The sequence below is a fragment of the Thalassophryne amazonica genome, chromosome 16 (assembly GCF_902500255.1).
Source record: "Thalassophryne amazonica chromosome 16, fThaAma1.1, whole genome shotgun sequence".
Lineage (NCBI taxonomy): Eukaryota > Metazoa > Chordata > Actinopteri > Batrachoidiformes > Batrachoididae > Thalassophryne > Thalassophryne amazonica.
In genome coordinates this window covers 51,212,238-51,237,344 of record NC_047118.1, presented here as the reverse complement: position 1 = coordinate 51,237,344, position 25,107 = coordinate 51,212,238, and the positions used below count along the sequence as shown (strand labels likewise).

Here is a 25,107-nt window from a genome sequence, read left to right as displayed (position 1 = left end):
AAAATAGACAGCAAAGGTCAATGTTAAGTATGAACAGTACTCCATCCACTTATCACCATTAAGCAGACTTAATACTTTCCACTGGGGGGTCAAGAGTGGTTGATGCACATAGTTCATGTGGCAAAGGCCCACTAATAAAACTGAAACCTGGAGTCAAATCAAGGTCATCCTCCCCAACTCCAGGTGGAGGAGTGAATCTGAACCTCTGGAGGAGGGAGGAGAAGAAGAGCAACAGCTGCATCCTTGCCAAGCCTTCCCCAAGACAAAGTCTTCGACCTACACCAATGAAAGTTTTTGTAAAAACAATAAACTTGCCATGTGCATCTATAAATTCTCAATCAAGTGTTTGAAATTTTTTTTTAAAGTGACTATCCATGCGTAGCCATATTGATGAAATGAAATAAACGTAGCCATGTTTGAGGTTATGGTTAATATTAGGAATTACGGTTAAGGCTAATTTTTAAATTTAATATCAAAACAAAAATCCACACAACATAAACACTCCCATGCAAAAAGCTTTATTTGGACACTAATAATAGTAGTGACGTTTTGGGTGCTGCCCATCTTCAGACATATCTATATATCATATATATATACTATTATTGGTGTCCAAATAAATCTTTTTGCATGGGAGCGCTCAGGTTGTGCGGATTTTTGTTTTGATATTTGCCTCATTTTTGATCCAGCATGCCATTTTAAACATCTCAGATGTGCGTGTCTTTTCTGATTTACTTTTTAAGTTAAGTCTTTCCACTAATATGTATGATGACTTCATGTTATGAGTTGTGGCAATCGGTTGGATGCTGTGGCATAGATAGAAGGTGTTATGATTTTCGCCTGTCTGTCCTTGCTCTGTCTCCCTCTTGTGACAGTTCCTGATTCTGGCTCTCTGCATTGTCACTATTCTGCCTTTCTGACTGTGCCTTGACCTTGTGTCTTGTCTTTGGAGACCGGATCCATGTAAACTTTCAACACTAATTTTGGAATGTGTGGTTGTCTTGGTAAGTCTAATACTTTCTTTACATAATTTAATGCAAATTAGTTTTACTGGTTCACAATCCAGGTCAGAACAGTATTTTAACACGTATTTTACAAACTTTTTTCCGTGTGTGTTCACTCGCATATCTGCAATGAAAATGCACATGAAACATTTCAGATGTTTCATGTGCAGGGGAGGTGATGGTCTAGTGGTTAAGGCGTTGGGCTTGAGACCATAAGATCCTTGGTTCAAATCCCAGCCTGACTGGAAAATCACTAAGATCCCTTGGGCAAGGTAGATTGCTCCCAGTGTGTAGTGAGCACCTTGTATGGCAGCACCCTCACATCAGGGTGAATGTGAGGCATTATTTGTAAAGCACTTTCTGCTATATAAATGCAGTCCATTTATTCAGATGCGGGCACTTCAATAGATTGATTGCAACTGATGTCACATTTCCCATGATCCTCCCCAATCAGAAGCGGTGCGGAAGGTCCTAGTGGTCGAGCAGGAGTCCGGCGGGCTGGGGATCAGTATTAAAGGGCGCCGGGAGAACTGCATGCATCCTCATTTCAGAGATCTTCCCAGGACTTGCCGCCGATCAGAGCCAAGCTCTGCTGTCCCTCAACGGGACTACCTGCACAGTGCAGGCACTGAAGAAGGCCAGCAGAGAGATGATGCTGGAGGTGAAGTATATTCGGGAAGTTTCTCCGTTGTTTAAGAAGCCATCCCTGGTGGCTGATCTGCCTTGGGACAGCGTTACCCACAGTCGCCGAGTTACAGTGGCCCAGCTCCTTGTTCTTTTCAAAAGACAGCATACTGTGGTTCTTCACTGTAAAGATGGGTCCACTCCTGGCACTCGAGCAGAATTGTTAAAACACCCGACAACTGTGCATATAACTCCCATTTTGTGCCTTGGTCAACTGTTGCTATCACCTTGGTGTACATTAAACATGGCAGACACTAGCGAATCAGAGGATCGTGGGAAATCTGTGACGTCAAGCCACCTATACTTGCCCGGTTACAAAATGGCAAATCGTTCTCCATGAAGGTACATTTGCATTAAGTAGGCAGCATTGGGACTGTGCTCTCTCATACTCATATACATCTCTATGCTGTTAAGGCCCAATATAAACATTAGTTTATCATCCATGACATCAGAAAAAGTGGTTTGAGTCTTTTTTTTTTTCTTTTCTTAGAAACAGGTACATACGTAATTTCAAACCTGAAAAATGACACATACAGCACCTGCATTCCAAGTGAGGAACTGAAAATATAATTTTTTTTTAAATAAGTCTGGTCAGTGTACTGCACACAAGTAGTCTGATAAACATGTATACTGTGTGTGAGTGAGATGGAGCAACTGACTGTGGTTGTCAATGACCGTCTTTGGCCAAAGCATACTTGACACCTAGTGGATGTGCCGGTTCTTGTACCAGCTGTATTGCCGCTAATGAAATTTGCCAAAATTAAAAAAAAACAAAAAAAAAAACGATGCGGGCCGATTTCAGCATGTGGACGGGATGATAAACTAATGTTTTAGTTTTTTTTGTTTTTTTTTTTATGGGACCTAAATGACTGTGGTAAGGTTTGAAAGAGATAATTGCAAATATTTTGGTATCACAGAAAGTGTTTAAGATCGTCACTTCAAAAGGTAATTTCGCCCCTACTTCAGGACAGAAAGAGTAATGGTGCGTGCCATCATAATCATGTGACCTAGATTGACCAATCATAAGCATTACATGCTGTATGAATGTTGCATTTTTAATATGGCTACATATGGATACCCACTGCCTAATTTTTACCTGCAGAAAATGGCAAAAAAGCCTCTCGTTTAACAAATTGACCCTCTTTGTCCAGAAAGTGGGAGGGGTTGAAAGTGTGCGGGCTCTCCCATTCACTCTCATCATGTAGGACAGACATCAGTAAAGGATAAACTATTGTCCCCTGGAGGCAAAAGGAAACTGATTCAGTCTTTGAATATCAAAGGTAAAAGTAACACAAATCTTTCCAAATTAGTGACCTTTTTAAGAAAATGCCCCTGGAAGGTCACATCCTTTGAGGTTTTATGAGGGAGTGACATTGGTAGAATACTGGCAAACCTCTGGGTCTCATGAATAACCGCATCAGTATATGGCAGGTTTCTTCTGTCATCCATTCTGATTTGACGATTTCCAATAACTTTCCAAAGCTCCGCCTGGACACGATCTGGAAATGTACAATCCAAAATATTCATCATGTTCCCCTAACATGAGGAATTTGTCTAATTCCCCAGTGGACAGCACTGCTAACCTAACAGTTAGCTTCACTCACTCGCTGTGTGAAAATGTAACTGTGATAACATTAAACTGCTAAAACATTTAGCTGAAGCTACCACTAGCTTCTTATGTAAATTTATTTGTCTCAGACGACGATAAAAATATGGCATTTTAGTAGGCTGTAGTGTAAACATGGAGGTTGCTAAAGATTTAGCATGCCGAGCTCAAATAGTCAAGATGTAAAATAATTAAATCAACATGTGAATTTCAACAGTTTCCATTCAACAAACAGTTTATTTACACTACGGAAAATATCAAATAAATAAGATTAAGAAAGGAAACATAAACATGGAAAACTTTAATACTTTAACTATTTATTATACTTCTACTCCTCCATCTCCTGGCTTATTGCCTTTGCACGGTGTGTCAATTTTGCTAAAACGATTAGTGTATAAACTTCCACAGAAGCAAACATTTAATTTTTTTTTTTTTTTTTTAGGGATTATACAAACATTTTTGACAATTACATTTTATTCAACAAAGGTTTGTGGAACTACATTTTAATGGAAGATAGTTGCGCTAATGATTTGCAACATTAGTTGAAAAGCTAATCCGCTAGCAAAAAAGTTAGCTTTATCAATTAGTTCAGCTGTGCTCACCACTGACATTCACTCAAATGCAAATGGGACATTTTTTTTTCAAACTTTACCTTTTTAACTGCAAATGTTGAAGGAAGGCAGAAAGACAGAAAACCACAAACTTTAGCGTTGTCCTTACCCTGTATTTGTGGATATTTGGCCATCAACAGCAAAGCCCAATTTAGTGTTGTTGCTGTCGTGTCAGTTCCGGCAGCAAATAGATTAGCCACAGTGAAAATCAAGTTACTCTCATGGAAATGAGAATCTTCAACACCAGAATCCTAAAGCAGAGGCACAAACCCATATCAGTATTCCCATATCTTTGCTCAAAGGCACAAGAATGTATTTGCATACCTCATCTTTCTTCTTACGGTTGAGGAAACAGTCCACCAACCCCCTGCACATGTGAGAGTTCAGCGTCTCTTTAAGATTGTTGAGCAACTCTTTGAACCGTCTGATGTTCCCCTCAGTATACTTTAAAATCAGCTTCCGGTTGGCGATGAAATGGTGCAGCCAAGGAAACGTGTTATAAAACTGCCAGGAATGTTTAAAACAAAAGTCATATTTCATTGTGCAAAATGTTCACTGTATTTTGAGACGAGAGTAGATTACTAACAAGGTTAATGAGCCCATCATTACAGATGTTGAATTACACAGAAAATGTTTAAAAGGAACCCCGACTATAAATACGTTTATTCTATATGACTTGTAGTGATATTAGTAACATAACTATGGGACAAAATTTGCAAAAATAATGTCAAGTTTTATGATATTTTAAGAAACTTTATTTCTACGTAGGTCGCCATTGTTGTTTGTAACGCAATGCATTCTGGGTAGTGACGTCAAACGGGGGCAGAGCTTCCCGTGTTTACATTACAACTAGCGGCGATTAGCAACGATGAGCTCCTCTGTTCACCCTTTTCAGTTCAAACCAGAGCGTGATCTGCAGTGTGAGGAAGAGAACTTTGAAAATACTGTCAGAAATGAAGATCAGCGCTCTGATCAAGCAAGAGTTGGTCATTGTAGGTGGTGTCTGTGTGGGGGCTGCTTGCCGATGCCGACAGAGAAAGAGAGCGTCTGCTGCTCTTTCGCGTGTTTTAGTCCTATTTTCAGTAGTTAACTCGTGGACGATTTTTCTTCTTGTGGGGAAATATGACGGGCACTGCATCTGGTTTAAGACGTCGTTTGTATCCAGAAACACCAGCAAGCTCCCCCATTAGCTGAGGTCGATGAAAAGCCTCAAATGCATCCGCGTTGAAGTGACGTGAGCACAGCCGCGGGTCTTTCGGCAACTGCACTCTTCCACAAGCATCCTCCCACTTTTTCCTTAACTTTCTTTCTTTTGGAAAGCAATGAAGGCTTACCTCACTTTCTTTGTTGCCCTTAGACTAAAAATTACATCCAAAAGCCGCGCAATGTGGCATTTTATCTCGGTAGAAGAACTAGCTTTAACACTGTTTTCGCTTGCATGAAAGATTTCAGAAACCTTTCCACGTCATCACCCCCAGAATGCATTGTGCAGGCAAAAACACGGCGGCCGCGTTGTATTTAAATACGTGATAAATAAACGCTATTTTATATCATTCAAGACTTGTTTATGCATTTCTAACTATATATTATAATAGCAGATGTCAGTGTTTCAGTTTTTTGACAAATTTGATGTTATAGTCGGGGTTCCTTTTAAGTTGAGCCTAAAGGAATTCCACCCCCCCCAACGGCCCACTCTTTTGGAGGCCCAGACATGTTGGGGCACCCAAAATCTCATTTGAATTGATAGTTTCTGTTATCCCCCGCTGGCTGAAGGCCCAGAATGGGATAAGATTATGAAGATTCCCGTCTGTCTGTCTGTTATAGATTGGCAATACGCATATTATCATATCATTTGAGTTACGCACATTTTACCAGAGTTATGGCCCTTGATTAACAAATCTAGACTCCATCAGTTTCATGAGTGGGTGCCTGCGTTCTAAAATCAACTCCTCACATTTTTAGGAGGAATTTAATGAAACTTGGTGCAAGTAATTGTTATATAATGTTGGTAATATGAATAGTTTCATGTTGTTTGGGCCCATTTTACCAGTGTTATGGCCCTTAGCACACCTAGACACTGCCAGATTCATGAGATAGTGTCTGCATTCTGAAATCGACTATCACACGTAACTTGAAATGTTATCAGAATGTAGCAAACATTTGTAGCAGCATTTGCCAGTGGGGGATATTGTGCTATCAAAGCACTCTTGTTTTTTTTATGGCTTTATGTAACCAAACTCAGGCACCCACTGACTTTTCATAAGTTGTGTTGGCTGAAGGGGATGGACTGTTGGATTTCTGAAACTGGCAATGAAGAAAAACGTGCAGATGTTGTGTGTGTATTTTATATGACATCCTCCTAAAAGTAAAGCACTATTTCATGCATATTCCTATGAATTTCTGGGCATATTTCGGATGTAATGTTTAAAAAAATGTATGCTTTGTTTTTTGATTAGGGCTTTGGTTAGAATGAAAAGATCAAGACTTTTTATATATACAGTGAGGAAAATAAGTATTTGAACACCCTGCGATTTTACAAGTTCTCCCACTTAGAAATCATGGAGGGGTCTGAAATTTTCATCTTAGGTGCATGTCCACTGTGAGAGACATAATCTAAAAAAAAAAAAAAAAATCCGGAAATTACAATGTATGATTTTTTTTAATAATTTATTTGTATGCACTGCTGCAAATAAGTATTTCAACACCTGTGAAAATCAATGTTAATATTTAGTACAGTAGCCTTTGTTTGCAATTACAGAGGTCAAATGTTTCCTGTAGTTTTTCACCAGGTTTGCACACACTGCAGCAGGGATTTTGGTCCACTCCTCCATACAGATCTTCTCCAAATCTTTCAGGTTTGGAGTTTCAGCTCCCTCCAAAGATTTTCTATTGAATTCAGGTCTGGAGACTGGCAGGCCACTCCAGGACCTTGAAATGCTTCTTACGGAGCTCCTCCTTAGTTGCCCTGGCTGTGTGTTTGGGGTCATTGTCATGCTGGAAGACCCAGTCATGACCCATCTTCAATGCTCTTACTGAGGGAAGGAGGTTGTTTGCCAAAATCTCGCAATACATGACCCCATCCATCCTCCCTTCAATACGGTGCAGTCGTCCTGTCCCCTTTGCAGTAGAGTACCCCCAGAGTATGATGTTTCCACCCCCATGCTTCACGGTTGGGATGGTTTTCTTGGGGTTGTTCTCATCCTCTAAACATGGTAAGTGGAGTTAATTCCAAAAAGCTCTATTCTGGTCTCATCTGACCACATGACTTTCTCCCATGCCTCTTCTGGATCATCCAGATGGTCACTGGTGAACTTCAAATGGGCCTGGACATGTGCTGGCTTGAGAAGGGGGACCTTGCTGCCCTGCAGGATTTTAAACCATGACAGCATCATGTGTTACTAATGTAATCTTTGTGACTGTGGTCCCAGCTCTCCTCAGGTCATTGACCAGGTCCTCCTGTGTAGTTCTGAGCGTTCTCACAATCATCCTTAACCCACAAAGTGAGATCTTGCATGGAATCCCAGACCGAGGGAGATTGACAGTAATCTTGTGTTTCTTCCACTTTCTAATAAATAATCATAACAGTTGTTGTCTTCTACCAAGCTGCTTGCCTGTTGTCCTGTAGTCCATCTCAGCCTTGTGCAGGTCTACAGTTTTGTCCCTGGTGTCCTTAGACAGCTCTTTGGTCTTGGCTATGGTGGACAGGTTGGTGTGTGATTGATTAAGTGTGTGAACAGGTGTCTTTTATACAGGTAACAAGTTCAAACAGGTGCAGTTAATACAGGTAAAGAGTGCAGAATAAGAGGGCTTCTTAAAGAAAAATTAACAGGTCTGTGTGAGCCAGAATTCTTGCTGGTTGGTAGGGGATCAAATACTTATTTGCAGCAGTAACATACAAATAAATTATTTAAAATTATCTAAAAAAAAAAATCATACATTGTGATTCTTTTTTTTTTAGATTATGTCTCTCACAGTGGACATGCACCTAAGCTAATATGAAAATTTCAGACCCCTCCATGATTTCTAAGTGGGAGAACTTGCAAAATCGCAGGGTGTTCAAATACTTATTTTCCTCACTGTATATATATATATATATATATATATATATATATATATATATATATATAATTTGTTTAATTTATATTTAATTTTTTTCTTTATTTTTTTAACTAGAAAATTTGCCATGTTGTTTTTGTTGACATCAGTCGAATACCTGAGATATGTATGAAATTTTGTGCATTACTTTATTTTTTCATAACCAGACAGGTCCAAGAAAAATGCAGGGAACAGCACCAAGACCTTTACATGGTCTTTGTCGATCTAACAAAGGCTTTTGATACGGTGAACAGACCTCTTTGTGGGAGGTACTCAAGTGCTTTAGATGTCCTAGCAAGTTCTTAGCCGTATTGAAGGCACTGCATGATGGAGCCATGATGAGGGTCTTGGATGGAGGTGAGCCATCCGACACATTCCCTGTATGCACTGGAGTTAGGCAAGGCTGCTTGATCACACCTGTGATATTTAACTTGTTCCTTGCCATAGTGATGATGGCAGCAAAGAAAGACATATACCCAGAGGACTGTGTCCCCTTAACCGACAGACTCGATGGTAACCTCTTCAACTTGCGCAGACTTACAGCGCCAACAAAAGTCTACCAAGAGGCTATCCTTGAACTGCAGTACGCAGACTATGCTGCTGTTGCCAGCTGCACTGCTGAAGGACTGCAGAGGAACCTCAACGTTTTGGACAACACCTCCACACAGGCTGGGCTCAGTATTAACACGGGGAAGACTGAAGTCATGAGCCAAAGTGAGTCCCAAGCAGCCCCAACAAACTTACTGATCAAGAACACCACACTGAAGAATGTGCCCTCCTTCATCTACCTTGGCTCAACTTTGTGTGCAAACTGCGACATAACTGATTCAACGGTGGATAGGACTAGCATCTGCCTCCTTCAGTAAACTTGCAAGCAGAGTCTTCCTGAATAGGAACCTGACTGTCAAGACCAAGGTTGCTGTCTATAGGGCCATTTGCCTCTCAATCTTGCTGTACACCAGTGAAACTTGGACACCATACAGATGACACATTCGGACTCTGGAGCACTTTCATACACGTTGCCTCCAGCACATATTGGGCCTCAAGTGGTGGCAAAAAGTCCCTCAAACGGAGATCTATCAACGGGCCAACATCGAGTCCCTTGGGACTATACTACTACACAGACAGCTCAGGTGGGTCATACGCACCATCCGTCTGCCCCCCAATTGTATACCTTGGCAGGTACTGTATAGAGAACTGTCCAAGGGTAAAAGAACTGTTGGAGGACAACAAAAACGCTTCAAAGACCAATTGAAAGTAAACCTGAAGGAGTGCTGTATCAAACCTGCTGATCTCTAAGCACTGGCCTCGGACAGGAACAAATGGAGGCAGCAGTGTTCAGCAGGCAGTGTCTCCTTCACCAACCAGACTGCTTCAACCAGAAAGCAGAGGCCAAAAGAGAGAGCAGACATTATCCTGACCAGCCGCAGGGCAAATATGTGTGCGATGTCTGCGGAAGAGTGCTGGCGGCCCGCATCAGTCTGATCAGCCACCAGAGAACTCAAAAGCACAGAGTGACAACGATGGACTGCCCTAAGCAAGTAAGCAAGCAACTTGAGCAAACAGGACAAACCAGGTTTGGTTTTTCCCTATTTCACATGCTAGTGTGAAGAAAGTAGCACCACCATCTGTTTTCTTCAAAAGCCACTGTTTTACATGCATTATTATTAATCACAAGTTTCAAAGTAAAAATTACCTACCTGGATTCCCACAGAACCAAGGAGGCGGTTGTTTTCATTGGTAGTCCTCAACATGTCTAAGAATTGGGAGTCATCGTATTCAAATCTGCTGCCGTACAACAGAGAACTGATAATGCTGGATGCAGCATAAGTCAACAGATCAACTGTAACAAATGGTTTCCCTGTAAAAAGAGAGAGGAGGGCAGTATCAAATACAACCTGGAAAAAATATTTTTTCCATGAAGTCAAACGGGGACCCTTTACAAACCACTGAATGCACTCAGCTGGCTGGCTTTAAGGGGAGGCAATGAATCAGGAATTTTTTATTACATCCATGCACAGAAGTTTACATAACAGGTGTGATTTCAGTCCTGTGTGAAGGGACTGTTTTAATCGGATTGACAACTTTGTGGAATAAGAGCCAACCAAAGACAAAACAATATGACTTTGGGACATTCAAGATATCTCATTTCAACCTTGTACAAGTCCAGCATTAGATGAAATGTTTCTCCAGGACCATGATACTGTATGACGCTTTAAAGGACGTTCATTAAAACAACATGAAAATTAAACAAGATAAAACAGTATAAAAACATAAGAGATATTAACATAAAGTTGGGCATTTTAACATGGACTTGAGTGGGAACCTGCTGGCTTTTATGACCAGTCAAGGAACTGCAACTTTTTCTTCAGGCAAAGTTTAATCTGAGTCCACTGAAGCTTTCCACTTGGTTACACTGAAATAATATACTGCATCCACCTTCTCTTGGTCATAACAGTTTGAACATAATTTGTCAAATATCAAGGCCACATAGAGCCGTGTGTTATCACTGAATTACAAAGAATTTCATTCACTTATTTTAATGTGCAAATAACCTTTATGACTTTCAATCGCTTGGATCAGATGGTGGCATTCCTCAATGACTTTGTCCTCAATTACTCTTTTGCCCATTCCAAAGTCTTTCAGGGTAGAAATTGCAAAACGCCTCATTTCTTTCCATGAATCTCCATTTGCAAACAAAATGCCTGAAAAATACCACACGAAAGATATCTGTTCAACAAATGTACATTAAAGAAAACACACTTTATTCGGATTTCAGTGCTGTAATTATTTTTGCTGAAATTTTAAAAGTAGATCATACCATGACCCTGAGTTATATCTTCAAAAATGGGGGTGACACTTCGATCTCCAAACTCCTCTGAATAATTGACCAGAGCCTCCTTGACTGTCTTGTATCCAGCCAGAACCACCACTTTAGTGGGTCCAAAGTAAACAGTGAATACAGAACCATATTTCTTGGACAACTGTGAAAATAAAGGCAGTCAAATGTCAGATATTTTGATATTTACAGTCGTTAAGTGACACACTGAAAAAAGTGAAACACAGTGCACTTCATTCAAAGTACTTATTTACATTGGTCTAATGGAAACTTGTGGTTTCCAGTTTAAATCTGATGGAATCACTTTACAAAATCATAAATATACATTGTGAGAAACTAAAAAATTAGCTGTAACAAATTACATCAATTTTTTTAAGTTGATCCAAAGTATCATTTTTTTCAGTGCAGTGTAATTGGAGTTTCGGCAAGATGGCACACCAAGAGGCTGCTTAGAAAATAGCTTTCCAAAGCTGATAAACCACCGAAAATATGCAACTCAACACAGAAATGTGCTAAATACAGCGATGATTGGTGGAAGTAAGCGCTGAGACCGAAACAATACAAAGAAACAGCCTGTGACTCAGGACACGAGCCAGAAGGAGAACACAGAGGCGCTGTAGGAGAGCTTGAGGAGGACAGGGGCAAATGGATTCGGATAGGCCTAGCTAGCATTAGCAAAGACAGACACCTCCGACAGAGACGAGTTGGCAATGTTTTAAAGCCAATTTAAAATGGCTATTTAAAAAAGAAAGGAAATAATAGCACTTGAAAACTGAAAACTTGGAGAAAGCTAAGAAGAGATGCAGGAGCAAAGGCAGGACATGACTGAAGTGCAGATCTGAATAACTGAGCTGGAGGAGAGAAATATTGAGACAACTGAAACTCTGCTGACATTACTGGAACAAATAAGTCATAATCATGGGAAAATAACAGACATCAAAACCATAGACTCAAAGAAATAACATCTGTATGTTTGGCTTACCTAAAGGGACAGAAGGAACCTTCTCCTTCAGCCATTTAGAAGAACTATTTAAAACAAAGTTGGAGTTCCCAGAAGAGACCAATCTACACATCCAGAATGCTCACAGAATCCGAGCTCAGGTGGACATGTGAGATCCGCCCTGGTTGCTTTTTGGCAGTTAAAAACAAAAGAGATGGCACTGAAAAAACTGTGACCGAAGTGGATTTAAATAGGTGACAAAAGAATACAGTTAGACCACGACCAACCCACGGAAATAGTCCAGAAATGCAGAACATATCTGGAAATGAAGAAGACATTGAAAGAGAAGGGTATTCATTTCCAGACTACATACAGCAAATATGAATTGTGTGGAATGACAGAGTAAAGAGCTATGAAGATGCCAGGACTGGTGCCAAATGATTCAACAGACACTGGCGTAGGAGGGGGAGAGAACCAGCGAGAAACTTCAAGATAGCAGTGAACAAAAGGCAGAAACTCAGCCCAAGACACGGCACAGCAAGCGAGAGAGAAGTCATAGGAGTACCAAGGGAAGATGAGAACAATAAGGGTGAACTACAGACATTAGGGTTCCCACCACAACTTGTTTGTGGTGAGATCCAAGTATGTACGAGGATAAAAGACATGGTACTTTAACGTGTCAAAATTTAAAAAGGAAAAAAAAAATTACCTCAATGTAGACACACAATATAAGCGGGTATCAATAACACTAATTTAATAAGCTCGTTGAAGAGAGATTTTGTAGAAATGTTGGCCAATTCTAGAATGTGGAAAATCCAGGTACAGGATTTAGTTCCTCATGTAGAAACGATGTCTTCAAGTGGAAGTGAGGACATCCCATCCACCCACCAACAGTGACATTAGGGGGAGAAAGCTTAAACCCCTAAATGGAGGTCTCTTGTTAAGTTTGTTTCAATCGTGTTTATTGTTTTGTAGATTTTCAAATATTTACATACTGAGGCCAAATATGGTCAACAGATTTCTCAAGATAATGTTGCTTGATGTTAATGGTCTAAACACGGGAGAGGAGAGGAAAGATTGTCTATGCTGAAAAAGGAAATGGTCCAAGTCACTTTTTTTAACAAGAAACCCATCTATCCTCCATAGAACGCGAAAAATTGAAGATACGGCTTTAGGAATTCATATTTCAGTACATATAAACGATGCCAGAGAAGAGGGGTTGCAATATTAATTTGTAATGCAACAAATTTTGAATGCCATAATCTGGAATGTGAACCCATGACCTTGATAAATGTTGCTCCGTCTGAGAGTGACATATATGGGGTGCTGCTGTTGTTATGGGGTTGGAGAAGTATGAAAATGGTATATTGAAACTGTTGAATAATGCCAAACACTATCAACTTTTATCTTCCAATCCCACCTCCAATATTAATAGTATGATTCATGAATCTATTGACTCATCTCATAAGAAAGGCTGGATAACAGAAAAAGAGAAGGCCTTCATTTTAAGTGAATACCCTCGTTGTCCAGTATTTTATGGTGTACCCCCTATTGTTTCTGGAATAGGGAGTCTTACTGAGCCCGTTTCGCAATTTGTTGACTTCTTTCTGGCAAAGTTTGTTTGTAAATTACCTTCGTATCTTGTGGATACCACTGATGTTCTAAATCTTATCAATAATCGGAATTGTGCAAGTAATGATATCCTTGTGTCTTTGGATGTACAAAGTCTATATACGTGCATACCTCATCATACAGGCTTAGAAGCCATTTCCTTCTATCTTGCCAAACGTCCTATTGATGTGCTGGCACCTTCAGATTTTTTGAATAATTGGTTGAGATTGTCTTATCGAATAATTTTTTTAAATATTCAGACAAATATCTACAACTACAGGGGACTGCTATGGGGAGTGCTTTTGCTCCATCATACGCCTGCTTAGTGATGGGTTTTTGGGAAGAGAAACATATCTTTAGTACTGAAAATAACCCTTTTCTGTTGTGAAAGTGTCGTGACACGGACCCACAACAGGGGGCGTTAATGAACGGACAATGGATAAGCCAAAAGTAACAATTTAATGTTGTGAATCGCACAACGACGTACAGACAATAACAATATGGTGGAATGTCAATTATACACCAGGTGACGTGTGGGCAGGCTCGACGATAGAAGACGCCTGGCGAGAGAAGAGCCGGATCCCACACAGCTTCCACCACCAACAGAGCTGAAGAACACCGGAGCCGCCAAGCCCTGCGCCCCAGGTGGCCGCTGTCGCACACTCAGTAATCCCACAGTCTGTATACAGTTAGGAGGGAAAACCTCCACCTCCAATCACACACTCTTGCAGCTCCTGTGAAACCACTTATCTGGTTTGGGGTGTGAGGCAAAGCCGTCGCAGTCCACACCAAACGCCAATACCGCAGATAAGGACACCGTCACAGGAAAACGGCTGCAAATGAGATCAGACTATTAGTCACAGTTAAGCTTAGAGAAATTACCTGAATGGTAGCTGATTTCTCGGCGGGGAGGTGGAGTTGCAGTCCAGCCTTTATGGTGGTGGTGATGAGTAGTGGATGAGTGACAGCTGGTACGGATGATGAGTGACAGCTGTCATTCCCGGTCGCTCCGACGCCCTCTCGTGCTTGAAGCCCGCACTTCAAGCAGGGCGCCATCTTGTGGTGGTGGGCCAGCAGTACCTCCTCTTCAGCGGCCCACACAACATTTTTTACTCAAAAATATCACTATGGCGCAGATACATTGATGACATCCTCTTAATTTGGAGGGGCACATCTGATGAATTACATCAATTTTTGAACTATATTAATTCCACTATGGATTATTTATCTAAGTCTTCTTCAACATCTAAATTGTTTTTTTCTACCTGCTATACTCCATTTGCGGGAAGAATAAAAAACATAATTTATAAATATTGGCACATTTTGAAGAGTGATCCCACACTTAAAGACATCTGTCCTGAACCGCCTAAATTTATATTTAGGCGTGCCCGAAATATTTTCGTGATAGACTTGTTCATTCAGATATGATCAGTCCCGTCTCAACTGCCTGACCCTCCTGACCTCCTGGCTTAGGAATGCCTTGGGGTTCCCCCGGAGGAGCTGGGGGAGGTGTGTGTGGATCGGGAGGACTGGGCGGTTTTGCTTGAGCTGCTGCCCCTGTGACCCGACTCCAGGTAAAGCGGAAGAAAATGGATGGATGGATGGATGGATGGATGAGAGAATCATAGCTCCACCCAGAGGTGGTGATATTAAAAAACTCTTATGTAGAGAAACATTTTGGATTTACACTTTAGGCACTTTGGAATCTTTTGGTCTGAATGAAGATCTAAAATTTACTTGTTTTCTTTAATAATTGTTTTTTAGTCTGGTTTTATTTTTATGTGTTTTGGGACAGTGTGTTTCTAATCATGAATTGATTACTAATTGAGTGAGTGTTGTGTCTGACGGAGCTGACAGAGCTGCGTGTCGTCAGAGCGAGCTGCAAAAAGTTTGTACCTGAGTTTTCAGAGGTGGTGTTTGTAGTTGCCATCTGCCACGCCGGTGTTTGCCAACCCGGACAGTGGGAATACCACCTCAACCGGCAACTTAGCCCCGCGACTGGACAGCAACAACGTCCGAGGCCCAACGTGGTGAATTCACTGAGGCCGCGTCATTAGAGCCGCGCGTCACGAGTGCCGCTTCCCCGAGGCCTCGTGCAGCCACCGCGGATCCATCAGCGCGGAAACACCGAGGCCGCGCGGCACCAGCGCAGTGCAGATCCATCCCGGTGACAAACAACGCAGGCTGTTAACATCGGCGATCGACAAGCTGCTCATAAGCCGACCATGGGGCCTAAGAAGGTTCTGACAGCGGAGGAAGGTGACGATATTAAAAAATCTCTGGACTTTCTATCAGAGGAGATTTCTGTTGTGAAGCAGCAACAGAAATCAATTATGGATCTGGTGGAGGAGGTGAAGGCATTACGGCTCCAGAATGCCGAGAAAGACCGGCATCTGGTGCAGCTGGAAAATAGAGTGGCTGAATTGGAGCAGTACACCAGAATTAACGACGTCATCATCACAGGTCTTCATATCAAACCACGGTCCTACGCACGGGCGGTAACAGATGAGAGCGGAGGGGAGCCCAGTGAACAGGAGGTCAGCTCTGTGGAAAAACAGGTTGCTGATTTCCTCCTATCTAAAGGTATAGAAATGGATTTAAATAACATTGAAGCGTGCCACCCTCTGCCCCGGAGAAATGACGGTGATAAACGAACCGTCATCATGAGATTCATCAACAGAAAACACAAAACAGCACTGTTAAAACAAGGAAGAAAACTGAAAGGGACAAACGTATTCATCAATGAACATCTCACCAAACGGAATGCCGACATCGCCAGGAAAGCACGCTTCTTGAAGAAACAGGGAAAAATCCAGCACACATGGACTTCAAACTGTAAAATATTCATCAAACTGAACGGATCACCAGAACAAGCAAAAGTCATGGCAATAAGGAACATCGAGGAGCTGGACAAATATGAACAATAGTGTTTCTTAAAGCGAGGATCTGGACAAATATGACCAATAAGGTATGAGGACACAAACACATCACAACACCATGACACAGACCAGAGGAACCTATTCATCTACTACCTATTCATCTACATCTGGAGACAAGAAGGATATAACTCAAAGGATTGCTGATCATGGAAAAGTAGAACTGAGACCATTTAAATACACAGACCACAATGTACTGGACTTGGAGCACGATATAGACCCGGACAATAATTTCTTCTCAAATATCAATGACAGTTGTTGCTATTATACAGATGAACAGTTTAATCGGATCATTAAAACGGATAACAAATTATCAATAATCCATTTCAACAGCAGAAGTCTATATGCAAACTTTAACAACATTAAAGAATATTTAAGTCAGTTTAAAAAAATATTTAACATAATTGCTATATCAGAAACATGGATCAATGAAGATAAAGGAATGGATTTTGAACTGGATGGATATGAATTTAATTGTGTAAACAGAAAAAATAAGAGTGGAGGAGGAGTGGCTGTGTATGTGGATAAGAACATGGATTATAAAATAGTAGACAATATGACAACTGTGATTGATAACTTATTAGAATGTATAACTATTGAGATATGTGAAGAAAAAAGCAAAAATGTATTAGTCAGCTGTATATAGAGAGCACCAGGATCTAGTATTGAAACATTCACTGACTGTATGGGAAAAATGTTCTCAAAAACTAATCAAAAAACTGTGTTCATTTGTGGTGACTTAAATATTGATCTGCTCAATCCAAATAAGCATAAAATAACAGATGAATTTATCAGTATAATGTACAGTATGAGTTTATATCCAAAAATCACCAGGCCAAGCAGAATTACATCCCATAGTGCTACCTTAATTGATAATATATTCAGCAGTGATATTGAGAATAACACTGTGAGTGGATTATTAATCAATGACATTAGTGATCATCTACCAGTTTTCATCGTTTATAATAGAAACCATCGGCGGAATCAGCCAGAGGAGAAAATAAAATACAGGCGAGTGCGGACAGAGGAAAACATGAACACACTAAAGAAGGATTTACAGGAGCAAAACTGGGAAAAGGTATACAGTGAAAGTGATGTTGATAGTGCATATGAAACTTTTTTTACAAATATTTACATCATTATGATAAAAATTGTCCAATTAAACAAGACTACAGAAAACAAAAAATCCAAGCTCGACCATGGATGACGAAAGGGTTACGAAATGCATGTAATAAGAAAAATACACTGTATAGAGAATTCATAAAACTAAAGACTAAAGAGGCAGAAAATAGATATAAGAAATACAAAAATAGATTAACTAATATTATACGGGTATGTAGGAAGGAATATTATAGTAACATATTATATAATAACAAAAACAATATTAAAGGAATATGGGATATATTAAATAGCATTATCAAAAATGGTAATAAAAAACAGAGTTACCCTCAGTATTTCATTGATAATAATGTCAAGAAGGAAAATAAGGATGAGGTAGTCAACGGTTTTAATAATTTTTTTGTAAATATTGGACCAAGCTTGGCAGAAAAAATTCGCGATTCCCAACCTGAGGATTGGGATAATAATCTCATAGAAAGAAATCCCTGTTCAATGTTCCTCACAGCAGTGGATGGAAATGAAATTATAGACATTGTGAATAATTGTAAATATAAAACATCTACCGATTTAAATGAAATTGATATGGTGGTGGTAAAACAGGTCATTGAATGGATTGTAGAACCATTAACATACATCTGTAATTTATCATTTCAAACCGGTAAATTTCCCAATCAAATGAAAATAGCTAAGGTTGTGCCGCTGTATAAGACTGGGGATAGACACCACTTCACAAATTATAGACCTGTTTCTTTGCTTCCACAATTTTCCAAATTATTAGAAAAGTTATTCAATAATAGATTAGACAAATTCATAAATAAACATAAATTACTTACTGATAGTCAATATGGATTCAGAGCACATAGTTCAACATCACTTGCATTAATAGAATCAGTTGAGATTACAAACGCCATAGACCACAAATTACATTCAGTTGGAATATTTATAGACCTTAAAAAGGCTTTTGATACAATTAATCATGACATATTAATCAATAAACTTGAACAGTATGGGATTAGGGGGTTGGTGTTGCACTGGGTGAGAAGCTACTTAAGTAACAGAAAACAGTTTGTGAAGTTGGGGGAATATACATCATCATGCTTGGACAATGCTTGTGGCGTCCCACAGGGGTCAGTATTGGGTCCAAAACTGTTTCTAATTTATATAAATGATATTGTCAATGTTTCCAAAATATTAAAATTAGTATTATTTGCAGATGACACAAGCATTTTTTGTTCAGGGGGGGATTTGCAGGAGTTACTGAGGAGGATCAGTATAGAAATGGGAAAATTGAAAATATGGTTTGACAGAAACAAATTATCATTAAACTTAAGTAAAACAAAATACATGTTATTTGGCTATTGTAATACAGACATACAGGTTCAGTTACAAGTCGAGGGGGTAGATATTGAAAGGGTACATGAAAATAAGTTTCTGGGGGTGATAATAGATGATAAGATAAACTGGAAGACTCATATAAAACATATACAAAGTAAACTGTCAAGAAGCATTTCAGTTCTAAACAAAGCGAAACATATTCTGGACCACAACTCACTCCGCATTCTTTACTGCTCACTGGTTTTACCATATTTACAGTACTGTGCAGAGGTATGGGGTAATACTTATAAAGGTACAACACAATCACTATCAGTAATGCAGAAAAGAGCTATAAGAATTATTCATAATACTGGCTATAGAGATCATACAAATCCACTATTTTTACAATCCAAATTCTTAAAATTCACAGACTTGGTTCATTTTCAAACAGTACAAATTGTGTATAAAGCAATAAACAATTTACTTCCAGCAAATATTAAAAATATGTTTTTTAACAGATCAGGGGATTACAGTCTGAGGGGGAAATTTAATTTAAAGCATTAGTGGGCACGAACAACATTAAAAGGTTTCTGTATTTCTGTCTGTGGGGTGAGGATGTGGAACAGATTGGGAGTGGGGCTCAAGCAATGTCCAAGCATGAACCAGTTCAAACAGCGGTACAAAAATATGTTTTTTTCTGGGTATAGGGAGGAGGAAGGGTAATGAGGGTTAGGGTGTTTTTGTTTTTTGCTTCGGCTTGTAAATATATAGTATTTTGTATGCAAGTAGGTATGTGTAGGTGTATATTTATGTTTGTGTATATATATGTGTATATGTGTATGTATGTTGATGTGTGTATGTATATATGTATGTGTGTATGTGTGTGTGTGTATATATATATATATATGTATATATATATGTATATATATGTATATATATGTATATATATATATATATATATATATATATATGTATATATATGTATATATATGTATATATATGTATATATATATATATATATATATATATATATATATATATATATATATATATATATATATATATATATATCGGTTTAGGTGTGTAGGAATCTATGTGTATATGTGGCAAAGGGTGTTACTGGTTGTGGGGAAGAAGGGGTAGGGATAAATAAGCTGATGCTTCACCCTACCCCTTTTCGGACATGTTGGGTACACAGTAGGAACTTTTTTGTTGTTGTCTTTACTGATCTATCTTGTAATTGTTGTTGTATCAAATGTTCGAAATAAACAGTTTTCATTCATTCATTCATGGTCATGCCCCTTTGGAAGCATCAGGACACCTGCTTCTTATTAGTATTTAAGCTGTACCATCTCTGTCTTTGCAGGACTCTGAGGAAGATGTGACTCTCACATTGAAACGTTAGTCCCATGTACATCTTTGCTTTCAGCACCTTATTAAATTGTCTGGCACTTATTTCTGTGTTGCACCAGTTATTTTTCTCTTTTACAAATTAGTCCTATCTGGTTGCACCAGATTTGTTTGTGCTATACAGAAGCACGGTGAACTCTTTGTTTTTGCTCTACAAGATATTTAATGTTCAAACTGATAAACTTTATTGTTTTTGTGCAAATATTTGCTTATTTTGAAATGGATGCCTGTAACACGTTTCAAAAAAGCTGGGACAGTGGTATGTTTACCACTGTGTTACATCACCTTTCTTTCCAATTCTCTTCCATTCTTGCTTGATGTACAACTTCAGTTGTTCAACAGTCCGGGGTCTCCGTTGTCATATTTTGCACTTCATAATGCGCCACACATTTTCAATGGGTGACAGGCCTGGACTGCAGGCAGGCCAGTCTAGAACGGCACTCTTTTGCTACGAAGCCACGCTGTTGTAACATGTGCAGAATGTGGCTCGGCATTGTCTTTCTGGAATAAGCAGGGACGTCCCTGAAAAAGACGTTGCTTGTATGGCATCATGTGTTGCTCCAAAACCTGGATGTACCTTTTAGCATTGATGGTGCATCACAGATGTGTAAGTTGTCCGTGCCATGGGTACTAACACACCCCCATACCATCAGAGATACTGGCTTTTGAACTTAGCGCTGGTAACAATCTGAATGGTCTTTTTCCTCTTTTGTCCAGAGGACACAACGTCCATGATTTCCAAAAACAGTTTGAAATGTGGACTCATCAGACCACAGCACACTTTTCCACTTTGTGTCTGTCCATTTCAAATGAGCTCGGGCCCAGAGAAGGCAGTGGCGTTTCTTGATGTTGTTGATGTGTGGCTTTCACTTTGCATGGTAGAGTTTTAACTTGCACTTGTATATGTAGCGACGAACTGTGTTAACTGACAGTGATTTTCTGAAGTGTTCCTGAGTCCACGCGGTAACATCCTTTACACAATGATGTCGGCTTTTAATGTAGTGCCACCTGAGGGATCAAAGGTCACAGGCATTCAATGTTGGTTTTCAGCCTTACCGCTTATGTGTAGAAAGTTCTCCAGATTCTCTGAAACTTCTGATTATATTATGGACTGTAGATGATGGAATCCCTAAATTCCTTGCAATTGAACATTGAGAAACATTGTTCTTAAACTGTTGGACTATTTTTTTTTTCACGCAGTTGTTCACAAAGTGGTGATCCTCGCCCCATCTTTGCTTGTGAACGGCTGAGACTTGGGGATGCTCCTTTTATACCCAATCATGACACTAACCTGTTTCCAATTCGGTGTTCTTTGAGCATTCATCAACTTTCCCAGTCTTTTGTTGCCCTGTCCCAACTTTTTTGAAATGTGTTGCAGGCATCCATTTCAAAATGAGCAAACATTTGCACAAAAATAACAAAGTCTATCAGTTTGAACATTAAATATCTTGTCTTTGTAGGTTGAAGAGGATTTTCAAATCATTGTATTCTGTTTTTATTTACATTTTACACAACGTCCCAACTTCATTGGAATTGGGGTTATAAAATCTCTCTTTAATAAAATAACAACAGAAACAGAGGGCACTCTAATCTGTAGGGAGACTTTAATATAGCTGTGAATAAGACCTTAGATACAAGTTTCAGAAGAACTAAAACATTTCGCAAAATTCACAAATCTGTCATTGGAAGAAATGGGAATGATAGATGTTTGGAGGAACCTTACATACATTCAGCAACCCATAAGGTACATTCAAGGACAGATTTTTTTTTTTTTAATGAATAAGAGTTACAATTGTCAAACCACAAGGCTATAGATTTAAAAATCCACCAGACAGTAGGAGAAGGCAAACAGTATGGAGACGAATATTAAGCAATAAAGATGTGATGGAAGACTTAAGCAATACATGGAGGAGAGCCCTGAGATAGACTGGCATCCTGTCCAGGGTGTACCCCACCTAACGCCCTATGAATGCTGGGATAGGCTCATGACCCTTAATTGCAGAAGCAGCTATAGAAAATGGATGGTTGGAGGAGAATGATAAAGAAGTCGATCCCACTGTAGTTTGGGATGCCTTGTAAGCAGTACTTTTGGAGAAAATGTATAGCAAAAACTGCTTTATCAAAAAAAAAAAAAGTTTAATTGGACACCTAGAAAAACTGTTCAGAAAGACTAAGACATCTGAAGCAACAACACCAAATAACAAATCATCAGGAAGTATACCAAAAATTAAGGACACAAAATCTGAAATTGATGAAATGTTAATAGAAGAACAAGAAAAAATAAATTTATTCTTAAAGCAAAGTTATTATGAATCAGCCCACAAAGCAACAAAACTTTTACAAAAATTAATTAGAAAACAGGCGATCGATACTGTCAATAAAATTAGAGATCCAAATACGAGGGAGATAATGTACAACCCAGAAGGAATACAAAAAGAAAAAAACTAAATCAAAAATGCTATGAAGAACTATACATGCAACCACTGCTATGAAAATATTAGGTCTACCATCAATTGGGTCATACCAGAATGAAATATTAGTGGCAGACATGACTTGTCTGCCACAGACATGCTTTGAAAAATAATAAATCTCCAGGCAGCGACATGGTACAAAATTTTTAAGGAAGAATGAATACCAATACTCCAGGCCTCCTTTAATTGGACTTAGAAAACAAAATGCCACCATCTTGGGAAGAAGCAATAAATTCAGTTATTCCAAGACCACACAAGGATAGAGACAATTGTGTGAATTATAGAACAATTTCAAAATTGAACATAAAATTGTGCACTTCTATAATTAAGAGACTGAATAAATTCCTTCCAGGTTTGATAGATGGAGATCAAACGAGCTTCATGAGAGGTCCTCAAACACAGGAGGACCACTTGACATAATAGAGCAAACACAAAAAGAAAGGCGAAGTACCATTTTGATGAGTATAGATGCTGAAAAAGCTTTTGATTGTGTCAATAGGAGATACCTATACCAAGTACTCAAAGCTGGGATTTGATAAGAAATCTGTGCAACTAATCCAGACACACAAAGTACCATCAGCTAGGATAAAAATGAATGGACATTTAATGGACAAAATTAAATTTCAAATATCTACTAGACAAGGTTGTTGCCTATCACTGGCGCTTTTTGCTATATTTATTGAACCATTGGCTCAGGCAATCAAACAAGACATAGAATCAAAAGCATCAAATAAAAGGAAGTGAACATAAAATTGGACTTCTTACGGATGATGTAATAGTTTTTTTTCGAACAACCAGACACAACACTCCCTAAACTGATGGAACTGCTGAAAATCCTTGGCTATGTAGCTGGACACAAATGAAATATTTCTAAAACTTTTCCTAAGACTTAATTATTTATAATCCGTCTAAAATAATAAAGGAATCCCATGATTTTAATTGGAATCTGAGACTTATTAAATATTTCGGTGTGGTAATTCCTAACGATCTCTCAGGACTCTATAAAGTAAATTATAAAAAGGTAAATCAGGAGGATATTAAAAAAAGAGATGGAAAGATGTTCCACCCTACCATCATGTTTTAGCTCTAGAATTGAAATTAAGATGAATGTGCTTCCAATACAGTATTTATTCCAATCCTTGCCAGTAGAGATCACCCTTACACAAACACACACACACACACACACACACACACACACACACACACACACACACACACACACACACACACACACACACACACACACACACACACACACACACACACACACACACACACACACACACAGACCAACTGCTTAGTCCAGGGTCCAATTCCAAATCTGAGACAAGTTAATATTTAGTAAGGGAGTGAAGGCCCAGAGTTAGATGTCTTGCTTCAGTTATCAAAAGAAAATGGGTGTCAACCAGAGTTTGATGCAAAATGGAAATATGTTGAAGAAAAAAAAATTCCACGAGCTAATCAAAAATTTGACAGGACATAAAGTACTTTTCAAGAAATTAAAGTTATTAAATCAAATAACAAAATCAAATAACAAAACATAGGCTCAAATGGTGGTTTATAGTGATTAAAAAAAAATGTCTAACTCACAGATATAAAAATATTGAAATTGGTAGGGTATGAGTAGAAATTTGAAGCAGCAAAAGATCCAACAATTCAGTGATAATCTGTGTAATTTTGGTGATATTGCAACAAAAGACAGATAATTAGTGAAAGTAATGTTGGTAGCTTGACAAAAGCAATAATCAAAGATCTTCGTAATGTAGAACTCAACTGTGTACACAAAGGAACATTTCCAACACTGTGACATGATCATGTCAATGTTGTCATTTCAAAGTGGCTTCAAACTCACCTCAAACAGGGTGTTATGGGGCCTCTTCAGATCGAGCTGCAACAGGTTTCCAATCAGAGGCAGATGTCTTGGTCCTGGAGGTTCCTTTCCCATTTTCTCCAAGATGAATCTGGAGATGATGTAGAGAATGAGAAAGAAAGTAGCAGCTGCCAACATGGCAGTGGGACAGAAGAAATGGCAAAATGTAAGATCTTCAACAAGATGCATCTTCTCTTTCTGCTTTCAGTGATGGAAAGCTACAGCTTGCTGAGGGCTTTTAACTTGACCATGAGTCCTCCCCACAACCTGACTCCTCCTTATCACATAGAGATGTATCCTTTTGCTCCCAGTGCAGTAAACAGCGTAACCTTGCTGGAGTTTCCATACATACACATTGTACAACTATCTTCACAGCCTGATACATTCTGATATGGTAATTTTGAGTCCGTTAAAAACACTCCTCCACAAACACACACACACACACACACACACACAGCCTTGTCTTTGTTACATTCCGGGGATGCAAGACCAGACCATGCTTTCTGGTAACCACCTTGTCTACTTGTTGTACTGCTCTGAAAAAAATTAGGCAACATCATGTAATGGCAGTGAACACAAATTTCAATTCAAAAATTCATT

At 39.1% G+C, this 25,107-nt stretch overlaps 1 protein-coding gene across 1 annotated transcript; it reads right to left on the bottom strand.

Moving 5' to 3' along the window:
• Positions 1–58: 58 nt before the first annotated feature.
• Positions 59–24,712, bottom strand: LOC117528728 (cytochrome P450 2K1-like). Its single transcript, XM_034191364.1, has 9 exons — positions 24,490–24,712; positions 10,819–10,981; positions 10,553–10,702; positions 9,698–9,858; positions 4,227–4,406; positions 4,012–4,153; positions 3,000–3,184; positions 2,782–2,923; positions 59–276 (listed from the first exon to the last, which is right to left on the bottom strand). The coding sequence occupies exons 1-9, from the start codon at positions 24,694–24,696 to the stop codon at positions 59–61; spliced, it is 1,548 nt and encodes a 515-aa protein (XP_034047255.1). The 5' UTR covers positions 24,697–24,712.
• Positions 24,713–25,107: the final 395 nt, after the last annotated feature.